The 10,824-nt window shown below is 53.4% G+C and overlaps 1 protein-coding gene across 7 annotated transcripts; it reads left to right on the forward strand.

The window, feature by feature from the left end:
* SLC29A1 (solute carrier family 29 member 1 (Augustine blood group)) lies at positions 1-10,267 on the forward strand. 7 transcript variants are annotated; one of them, XM_080916864.1, is made up of 14 exons: positions 35-84; positions 2,014-2,242; positions 3,302-3,384; positions 5,382-5,463; positions 5,585-5,787; positions 5,885-6,024; positions 6,169-6,303; positions 6,411-6,496; positions 6,629-6,707; positions 7,295-7,392; positions 7,807-7,915; positions 8,142-8,230; positions 9,228-9,448; positions 9,735-10,267. In XM_080916864.1, the coding sequence occupies exons 3-14, from the start codon at positions 3,356-3,358 to the stop codon at positions 9,844-9,846; spliced, it is 1,383 nt and encodes a 460-aa protein (XP_080772990.1). In that variant the 5' UTR covers positions 35-84; positions 2,014-2,242; positions 3,302-3,355; the 3' UTR covers positions 9,847-10,267. The 7 variants fall into 7 exon arrangements, with proteins under 7 accessions (XP_080772986.1, XP_080772987.1, XP_080772990.1 ...); XM_080916862.1 differs by having other exon boundaries at positions 45-84; positions 1,983-2,242; XM_080916860.1 differs by lacking the exon at positions 2,014-2,242 and having other exon boundaries at positions 1-84; positions 3,221-3,384.
* Positions 10,268-10,824: the final 557 nt, after the last annotated feature.

The following is a 10,824-nucleotide window of genomic DNA, read 5'->3' on the forward strand; positions in this document are numbered from 1 at the left end:
GCGGGTTTGAAAGCGCTCGGGCGGGCGCGGGAAGCGCTGGCCGAGCGCGCAGATTTCGTCGCCGGAGGTGTCCTTCTCTAGCAGGTGCTCGTAGGGCCAGGGTGGGACTCCGGGGCAGAGAGTGGCGTGTCCGGCTTGCCAGGAGGGTTAAGGGAGGCTCGGCCTGCCAGCTCCATGGCCGCGACAGGGACTTTGGGGTGCGGCCCCCACGCGGCGCGTGCGGCGCAGCGCAGCACGTGGCGCTCAGGGGCCTGGCTCTGGGTAGGGGGATTATCCTTTTGTGGGGACAGGGGAGGAGCCGGGCCCAAGACGTCCTGGCTTCTGGGCCTGAAAGCGACTGTCGCTATATTGACTTCCGCAGAGGGTCGGCGAGTGGGTGGTTCAGTGCAGTATGAACTGGAGAGAGAGGCTGCGTTGCCTTCTGCCCCGAGGCTAGAGGATGGGGAATATGAGGATACAAATGGACGTAGGGGAGCTAGCTGCCCATTTACTGATTAAACTCCTGTCCCTAGCCTCCCTTTCCTGGGCGCGTCCTCATTTGCTCAACGCGGAGAGTTGAGCCAGTGACAAGATAAGGACGCGCACACCCAGCCTCCCCGGTGGATGAAAGCTTGCTCCACCCCGCACCTTATACCCCATTCGGGCCCTCTTTCCAAACCTGTGCTGCTAGTCAGCTCCCTCTCCGTGATCAACCCTCCTCCCGTTCTGTTCGTCTTGTCCTGCGTGTGTGAGCTTTGGGTCCAATAATATATGCATGGTGGAATGGTTGTGAGGTGTCATGAACCTGAAACTTAATGTTATGTGGGAGAATGACCTGAATCTCTGAACTTGTTTTAACCCTTTAATTGGAGGAGCACCGTTGCCTTCCTGGAAGTCTACATTGATAGCTGAGGAACCTTATTGATTTCACCTCCCCTACCTAAGAAGGAATCGATACATTGAGTATTGATGCTGTTCCCCCGACTCACCAGCTCTTCTACAGGCTTTCTCAAGTGATGGGTCCTCTTTAAACCTCAACTGGCCCATCTGTTTAGTAGAAACTGATCACTACTAGCTTTGGGGCAGCTGGGAGAGAGGCATCTGCAGATTGCAAGTAAAAGATTCTGATGCAGTAAAAACTATGCCGAGAAACTGAGCTTCGTGAGAGGTGTTGGGACAGACCCTAGAACGCAGGAAGGCTTCAGATTGGTGGTTGCTTTCAGGGCCTCTCATCTCGGCAGGTCAAGGCAGGGCTGAAATGACACCAGAGACTCTGAACTGCTATCAGATCCCTGGACAGACAAAAAAGCAAAGCACCTAAGCAGCAAATGGAATGTTAGGATGTGGGCGGGACCCAAGGGCTGCCTAGGACTTTAAATGGTGCCCAGGGGTGGGGTGCAGATTGCTGCAAGTGGAGGTGTGTGTGTGTGTGTGTGTGTGTGTGTGTGTGTGTGTGTGTGTGTGAACACCTGTCAACCTAGGCCAGTTTTATGATGGAAAAGTGTTAGCCCTCTCTCTGGCTTGGGGCTACTTTCACACTTGCTGGTGTACGGGAGAGGTGTGGAGTGCCATGCCAAGGATTAGCTGTTTTGATGGGGTTCCCTCCCTACTATCTAATAGAAACCTGAGTCCTCAGGCTTCTCCCAGCCCCAGCAGAATCCTCTTGTCCTCGAAATATAACAATGATACTGTTTACTGCTCTGTCCCCAGTGCCTAGGAGGGTGCTTGGCTGACAGGCGGAGACCCTCGGCAAATACTCCTTGAAACCAACAGGAGTCTTCTGCCTCCATTTGGAGGTGTGTGGCTTTGCTGTCCACGACTGAGGGAAAGGAAGACTTTTGGCCAGTTTGGGCTTCACCCACAGAAGAGTAGAAAAGTGGTTTAGGGCCTAGGGGTGACCAGCTGTGACGCTTGTCTGGGTGGGCGGGGCCTGGGAGCCTACCTGGCTGCCACGGGCTTAGCTCCCCTGCTGAGCCTGCCAATTCTGCTGTCTTATCTCCCAGCTACAGGGTGGCCTTTTATCTTCTCTCCCAGCCTCTCTGATACTTCAGCTTCTGCAGCTTCTTAGCTTATGAGACCCCCTGAATGGGGGCCCCTTGAGGCCTGAGGGATTCTCTCCCGATAAGCCTCTGCCAACTTTTCAACTCTGGACCCTCAACCAGGACCCAGCCTTCTGCCTGAGCCTGAGCTAGGACCCCCTCCTGGGGAACACCCAGGTACCTTTGGCTCTAACTCTCCTGCCAACATCAAGCCTACAAATTCGGTGAGTGATAAGGCATGGGGCAGCTTGCCCTAGGCAAAAAGTGGCAGCCTAAGGGGATCCTGTGGGGGTGAGCCTGTATATTCTGGCCCTGCTTTCCTACAGCAGAAAAACTGCTTAGCCCACGGATGCTGTTATCTCTTCTTTGTGAGTGGGGCACAGAGCAGGAATGTTGAGGGTGTGGTTAGGAGCTTTGAGATCATGATGCTAGCCTGCCTGTGCCTTATCTTTCCAAATTTCCCTTCAAAGCCACTGTCAGAAATGGGAAAAGGATAGTTAGTAGCTTGCACTGAGTTCTAGGACTTGGGGTCAAGGAAAGGAACTTGCTGTGGAGAAGGCCATGTCCCTCCCACAATTATGAAATATATTCTTGGAGAACTCAGGAAGCCCCTGGGCAGTGGTTAGAAAGAAAGTCTTAGATGCTGGCTCCAGCAGAACCTGGAGGGAGTCCCAACTATACTCTAGGAAGCAGTCTGGAAGGCCCTCCCTGACACAGCCTTGATTGGATGATGGGGTGGGGGTGCCCTGAGGGAAAGTGTAGGCTCACAGCAGGCCTCAGGAGACCTGAGTTCCTGCAGGTCTATTTGCTGTCTTACTGTTCTCCCCCCTTTTTTCCTCTGCTCTGTCTCCTCCGCTTTGCCTGCTCTGCTTCCCCCTCCACCGACATCCCCCCTCCCGTCCAGTCCAGTGTTGTCACTGTCCCTGATCCCTTTCATCTCTTTTCTGTCTTTCCCCGCCTCTTAACCTTGGGTCTTCCTCCTCTCTTGCTCCCCACCCCTGGTTTCCAAGCTTATAAACTGCTTCTGCTGCTGGATAAAAATAGCGACGGCAGCGGCCAGGCTAGCAGCCAGGTACAGCCCAATCAGGCAGAGAGACGACAGGAAGGGCTTCCCGGGGCCAAAGGCCAGATGGCGCTGAATTGAGTGGTCCTGAGTCTACAGAGGCTCATAGGGTATCTTCCCTTGTCTGCTCTGTGTCCAGCCCTACCCCCAAGAGTCTGAGAAGGGCCCAGGGCAGTGTGGAAGCAGAGCCAGACAGGGCTCAATATTCCTTTACCCCCAGCAAGAGCCAGAGGGAGGGAGCTGCCAGCCAGGCACAGCCGAGAACATTGGAGCCATGACAACCAGTCACCAGCCTCAGGACAGGTACTGGGTGGCCAAGGGGTGTGGCAGGGGGGTGGTTGCAGGGAGGGAAGCTGGTCTGGGAATCTAAGGAGTGGGTCTCTTGGGTAAAGGTGGGAGGTAGGTGTAATATTTGGGACTTGACCGGCCTGGAACGGTTCTGAGTCAGGTCTGCATAGGGTAGGATGGAGAACATGCGTGTCTTGGCTGGGTGCTGGCTAGTGTGCCTGCAGGGCGAGGTGGGCAGCAGGCCTCTGTTGAAGTGTGTCAGTGTTTCCACTGTCTTGTGCGTAGTTAGGCAGCAGCTTCCAGCTCCTCCCACCATCACTGTGGGGAGACACTTGGCTGCTTCCCTCATTCCAGAGCTACCCTTGTCCCTGGGGGTTGCCCTGGGGCCTCTGCCTCAGATGACCTCAGCCCACCCAGCTCTTTGGCCTGACCCTACCGGCCTTCTATCTCTGGAGCCTGTGACTTTCCTCAAGCTGGCTAAGGTCTGGAATGTGTGTGACGATAGAAGAGGGGCTGGAGTCAAGTCCCTATGAAGCCATGCTACACTTTTTCCAGATGGTCTCTCTGTTCTGTGGGTCTCTGAACCCCTCATGCCTCCCCTGCCCACAATTTTCCTCTTGTGCCAAAGGCTATGTAACTAGGCCCATTCCGACTGGAGAGTTAGCTTCATGTTTCTGGGACCATCTCTCTCCACCTGTAAAGTCTGGTGAGACATATCAGCCTTCTGTGACTGCTTTCTGAGGGGAGGAATTGTAACTGTAGGTTCCAGCTTCCTGCCTCCTTTCCTTCCCAGGCTGCCTGGTGCCCTGGCCCCGCCCCTCAACAATCTACCCACTTTATTGCAGGCTGCCTTGCTCGTCCTTCCTCTGATCTCCCATCCTGTGTAACCTTCCCTTGGAATTTTACCTTCCATCCCAACCTTCAAACCAAGCCTTGAGTATCTTGACCTTAAGAGGAATGGATGAAGGCTTTGAAGACTGTGGTAGCCACAGCTTAGGCTGGTGAACTGGATACTCTACTGGCTGTCCCTTTTTTTTTTTTTTTTTTTGTAAAGATTGATTTATTGATTATGTATGCAGTGTTCTGCCTACATGTATGCCTGCACACCAGAAGAGGGCACCAGATCTCATTACAGATGGTTGTGAGCCACCATGTGGTTGCTGGGAATTGAACTCAGGACCTCTGGAAGAGTAGTCAGTGCTCTTAACCACTGAGCCATCTCTCCAGCCCCTGACTGTACCATTTAAGGCTTGCAAGGGTTCCTATGCCACTGAGTTCGATCTCCTCGAAACCATCTCTGTGAAGCCTATAGATGTCAGCTAAGGGGAAGGTATTTTACCTGGTTTAGGCAACTGTAATGGGAGGGACCAGGGCTGCTAAGCTTACAGGAAAAGACTGTCCAAAGTCATGCTCAGAACCAGATGGCATCCGTAATTCCTAGTCTATCTGCCCTGCTCTGCCCTTGGTAGTTTGGACTACAAAACTGGTTCTGTCTAGTTAGGGGGAAAAATCTATAGCTCCCTACTTCCCAGTCTCCATCCCCCACCTTCAGGCACCCAGCCCATCTGACCCACTGCGCCTAGAATTTTCTGGGTGTTTTTTGACCTCAGAGTTCTTCTTCAGGGAACTACAGAGTTCCCGATTAGACAGTTTAATTACTTCCAGCTGCTGTGGTAGGCCTGTGGCTTGTGTTCACTTTCCTTTACCTACCGACCTTTAGGGAGAGGCTTCAAAGCCATCTGGATGTGTGGGCCATACTGATTCACGGCTCACCGGGCCCCCTAAGCCTTTTAGGACTGAGAACAAAGTTTCTGTCACCCGTGTGATCCAGACCTGACACCGGCCATTTTCCTTCAACCCATCTTACAGCCTGTTCTGTACCCTAGGCCTACACATCACCTCATACCGCTGCAGAAGGGCACCCACACATGCTACACACGGCTAGAACAGCTGGGAAGATGGGGTGGGAGGGAAGGTGGGCTGACCGATCACTTTGCTTTTTTCCTATGCAGGTATAAGACAGTATGGCTTATCTTCTTTGTGCTGGGCCTGGGGACACTGCTCCCCTGGAACTTTTTTATGACAGCAACCCAGGTGAGGTTGGAGTGGGGGCAGGCACTAGGTTCCAGAGAACCTGTCCCCTAGGCTTTGAAGGCCTGGCTTTGTGCCTCTGGGCACAGAGAGGGACAGAACTTAACCTCTGCAAACCCCACAGTATTTCACAAACCGCCTGGACGTGTCCCAGAATGTGTCCTTGGTCACTGACCAATCATGCGAAAGCACCGAGGCCTTGGCTGACCCCACAGTGTCCTTGCCAGCCCGGAGTTCACTCAGTGCCATCTTCAACAATGTCATGACCCTGTGTGCCATGTTGCCCTTGCTGATCTTCTCCTGCCTCAACTCTTTCCTGCATCAGAAGTGAGTCTCTCTGTCCCCGATGCCCAGCCAGATCCTGTTTCCTCAGCCCCAGGCTGACCCTTCCTGGCCCCCACCGCCATCCCCCTGCCTCTCCTAGGGTCTCTCAGTCTGTTCGGATCTTGGGCAGCCTGCTGGCTACCCTGCTGGTGTTCCTCACCACTGCCGCCCTGGTGAAGGTGGAAATGGATGCTCTGTCCTTCTTCGTTGTCACCATGATCAAGATCGTGCTAATTAATTGTAATCGGGGGGGGACGGTGCGGGCAGCCCTGGGCCTGGGTTGAGAGTTGGGGCAGAGATCAGGGTGGGAGTGGTTTGGGTTCAAGCTCCCTGGGAGCCCTGACCGCCAGCCCTTGCTGACAAGCTATTTTCACTGTTTACCAGCATTTGGTGCCATTTTGCAAGCCAGCCTTTTCGGTCTGGCAGGCATCCTGCCGGCCAACTACACAGCCCCCATCATGAGTGGCCAGGGCCTGGCTGGCTTCTTCACCTCTGTTGCCATGATCTGTGCCATTGCCAGTGAGTCCTACTGTGTGCACTGCCCTGCTTGCCAGTTGTGGGGAAGGTAGGGTGAGGGTCCCTTGGAAGGGTGGAGTGTGTCTGAGCTTGTCCACTGTCTGCACCAGTTGGCGAAAGTGCCTTCGGCTACTTCATCACCGCCAGTGCAGTTGTCGTTGTGGCCATCCTGTGTTACCTGGCTCTGCCTCGGATGGTGAGCAAATGGGGGGAGCTGGGGAGGCCTCTGCGTTCAAAGCAAGGGTGTCCTGAAACTGAGATATAGCAAGCTGGGGTTCTGGAGCTGCCCCTGATTCTTTCTCCCTCTCTCATCTCCCTTGCTGAACAGGAATTCTATCGCCATTACCTGCAGCTCAACCTTGCGGGGCCTGCAGAGCAGGAGACCAAGTTGGATCTCATCAGTAAAGGTCTTTCGCTAAAGGGAGTTTGGGAGGGGGTGGTTGTGGGCACGTTGTGTGAACTGGCAGCTATGAGCCAAAGGGGGCACAGCCACCACGAGTAGGGTGAAAAGTAGGGATAAGCTGGGGAAGATAGCACAGAGACCTTGGGGAGGGTCTTAGGTTGCTCATTTGCGAAGAGTATTTGCCCAAAGCCTGAGTTTGATTCCTGCACTGTGCATGGTGATGCACATGTAACCTTAGCATTTAGGAAGCAGAGGCAGGAGGATCAGATTCAAGGTCATCCTTGGCTATACCATGAGTTCAAGGCCAGCCTGACCTACATAAAATCTTGATGAGGAAAGAAGGAAAACTTGGATTACCCTGAGTGTCTCGGGCATTTGGACAGAGGTTAGTGGGAACAGAGACTAACAGGAGCCTCCTGAGGGAAGGGCAGCCTCCAGGGACTTGAGTCAGGGCATTTATGTCAAGGGGTATTAGGGTATAATCATGGGCCAGCCAGGTAAGGGAGACAGATGTTCACCTCCAGTTCATACTGCCTGTTGCTCTGTCCTCCCCAAAACTTAAAGATCCTTTTACAACCTCTCACCTGACAGGGGAGGAGCCAAGAGGAGGAAGAGAGGAATCTGGGGTGCCAGGCCCTAACTCTCCACCCACCAACAGAAACCAGTCTATCAAAGACATACTTAAGAGTGTACGTGGGTCCGGGGTTTCCTGCCTACGATTCCTCACCCTTTTTCTCCTTTTGCTGTGTCTATCCTTACACCACCTCCCTTTCTGACCTAAGACTGGGCTTTCTCTTGTCTTCTTTCCTATGAATATGTGTGTGTCTGTCCGTCTGTCCGTCTGTCTTTGTCTCTGTGTGTGAGCTTTTTTATTTTTTTATTTACTTTTTATTTTATTTTTGAGAACAGGGTTTTGATGTAGCCCTGGTCATCCTGGAACAGGACAGGTCTGTAGTAGACCAGGCTGGCCTTGAACTCAGATGTGCCTGCCTCTGCCTCCTGGGTGCTGGGATTAAAGGATTTGCCACCAGTGTCTGGCTCTTTGGTCTGTTGTACACAGTTGCCATGACAACCCTGGATGAATCTCTTCTCTCTCTCTCCAGATCTGGGTCTTGGCTCTGTCTGTCTGCTTCATCTTCACAGTCACCATTGGGTTGTTCCCTGCTGTCACTGCTGAGGTGGAATCCAGCATCGCAGGCACAAGTCCCTGGAGTGAGTCAATGTCATCCCCCTCCTCCATTTCCTCCCAGGATGGATTCAGCTAGAGTCTAAAGCAGAATCAAGGGTGGAGTGTGGGTAGCCTGGGGACCCTTCTGCCCAGGTGGATCTACATGGGCCTACCCGGCACTGCCATTGGCTAAAGCCATCTCTTCTGATGCAGGGTGAGGAGATGAGGCCCAGAGAGGGCCAGGTGCTAAGTCTTAAGTCTCTCTCCTAGAAAGCTCCTACTTCATTCCCGTGGCCTGTTTCTTGAATTTCAATGTCTTTGACTGGCTCGGCCGGAGCCTCACAGCTGTTTGCATGTGGGTGAGTAGAGGGTGGGCTGGGGACCTGTGGGATTCAAGTGTCCTACTGAGGCCAAGAGAGAGCCCAATAGAGTATGGTGGGGCTGCCGTGTCTAGCACTCATGACCCCTGGGTCCCATCTATAAAACTGCAAGAAGGGGAAAATGCAGCGTAAAGAGAGCTATCCTTTTCAAAACTACACACAACATATGTGTAACTGTGCAAGTTCATTGCATTTGTTTATCTATCAAGGCAGGTTTTCTCTGTGTTGTTATCTGGGAATTTGCTCTGTAGACCAGACTGGCCTCGAATTCACAGAGATCTGGCCGCCTCTGGCTCCGGGTACTGGGATTAATGGCACGCACCACCACTGCTCAGCTTTTTTTTTTTTCCAGACAGGATCTTACTATGTAGATTTGGATCTGGTTTTCCTGGAACATGCTGTGTAGATCGGGTTGGCTTTGAACTCAGATCTGCTCCCCAAGTGCATGTACCATCATGATCCAGCTAGATTCTTCCGTTACGCGAGTGCGAGGGTGTGCGCGTGTGAGGGCAGATGCCCACAGAGGCCAGAAGAGGGTGTCAGATCCCCTGAGGCTGGAATTATGAGATTGTGAGTGCTGGAAACGGAACCTGGCTCTCCTGCCAGAGCACCGCACTGCTCACTCTTACCGAGTGTCTCTCTAGCCCACGGGTGTCTGAGGTGTGTGTGTCTGCATGTCCTCTACCTAGATCGACAGATACGCGCCAGTATCTGGGTCTTAGCACCGTTGCTCAGTTAGTAAGATGCCTCACAAAGCCCCAAATTTAACCCAGAGCACCTCTCAAGTATGGTAGTCCACACCTGAGGATCTGGAGTTCAAGGTCATTCTTGGCTACTTACTGAGCTTGAGGCCCGTCTGCCTGGGATACGTGAGAACTTGTCTTAAAAGCAAGAAAAATGGCAGGGTTGGAGATTTAGCTCAGCGATAGAGCGCTTGAGTCCCTGGGTTTGATCCTCAGCTCTGCCTGTCTTGCAGCCTGGTCAGGATAGCCGCTGGTTGCCGGTTTTGGTGGCCTCCAGGGTTGTATTTATTCCCCTGCTGATGCTCTGCAATGTGAAACGGAGCCACTGTGGCGTGCAGCGCCACCACTACCTGCCCACCGTCTTTAAGCATGACGCCTGGTTCATCACCTTCATAGCGGCCTTTGCCTTCTCCAATGGCTACCTCGCCAGCCTCTGCATGTGCTTCGGGCCCAAGTGAGCGGGGCCACAAGGGAATGGGGTGATATCGGGCAGGACGTAGAGGGAGATGGCAGTAGGAGAGTCCTTGCCAGCTCAGAACTGCAAGGAGCTGGAGCTGGGGCTTGTGGGGCAGTGGAGGTGAGGGCTTCAGCAGAGCTATGTGGGAGGGGATCAAGGCAGGGTGGAGGATGGTCCCAAGACACATTCTCCCAAGAAGTGGGCTGGGATTGAGAGTCTACGAAGTTCTGCGGGGGCAGGGCTGGGCTTGGCTTGCCTAAGATTACCCTGCCTTTCCTTTTAGGAAAGTCAAACCAGCTGAGGCAGAGACAGCAGGAAACATCATGTCCTTCTTTCTGTGCCTGGGCCTGGCTCTGGGAGCCGTATTGTCCTTCTTGTTAAGGGCACTCGTGTGACCCTGTGGGGACAGAGGAACTGCGCTGCCTGCTTCCTGCTCATTCCCTTCCCTGCCAGAGATGAGCAGGGCTCCAGAGGTCTGATCTTCCACTTTCTTTTGGACTGTGCTGGGCCCAGATGTCCAGGAACCAAGGAGGGACCCTCTGCAGATGGATTGGGATTGGGGGTCAGAATGGCAAGGGGACAATGGTCTCTGACTGACAGCATTGACTGATCCCTGCTTAAGCCAAGCACAAGAAATGTCCCAGGAGGGGATGAAGACGAGATAGATGATGGTTGTCTGGTGTGTCATGCGATCTGATGTCCCTTGCCTTTCTGTGCCTGTTCCATGTTCCCACTCCTTGTCATGTTACTGCCTTTTTTATACTGACAGAAACCAGGTGCCTTCAGAGGCCATATGATTAAATAAACTTTTTTTTTCCTCCACAGCTTTGTGCATCCTCCCAAGGTTTAACCCCTTGGAGAGGAGAGAAGGCTTGCAGCCTGAGTCTAGGTTTCTGCCTGACCCAAGGGTGGGCCTGGGTATCAGGGGAGGATGGAATCCTTCAGTCTCAGAGGGGCTGCAGCGCCCCCTGATGGAACTGAAGGAACAGGCCTGGAGCCAAGACACCCCACCCAGGCTGTCGCCCAGATTTAGAAAGACTAATTTTTTGGAGACAGGATGTAGCCTGAGTGGTCTTCACATTCCAGAAGTGCCTGAAGATGGCCTTGAACCACTCCTCCTGCCTTTGCCTCTTATGTGTTGCAGCTGCGTACAACCATGGCTTGGTAATCTAGGGATCAAGTCCAGGGCTTTGTGCATGCTAGGCAAGCACTCTGCTAGCTGAGCTATGCCTCAGCCCCTCTCATTTCAAAGGCCTGAAAATGGAGGCAGCTTTGTCTTCACGGCTACTTTCCCCTCCCCCACCCATGCTGTCCTCAGCTCCTGGGATGAACTTTGCCAAACTGGCCAGCACCACCTCCAGCTCCTGGCCATA

Source organism: Micromys minutus (assembly GCF_963924665.1).
Source record: "Micromys minutus genome assembly, chromosome: 5".
NCBI lineage: Eukaryota > Metazoa > Chordata > Mammalia > Rodentia > Muridae > Micromys > Micromys minutus.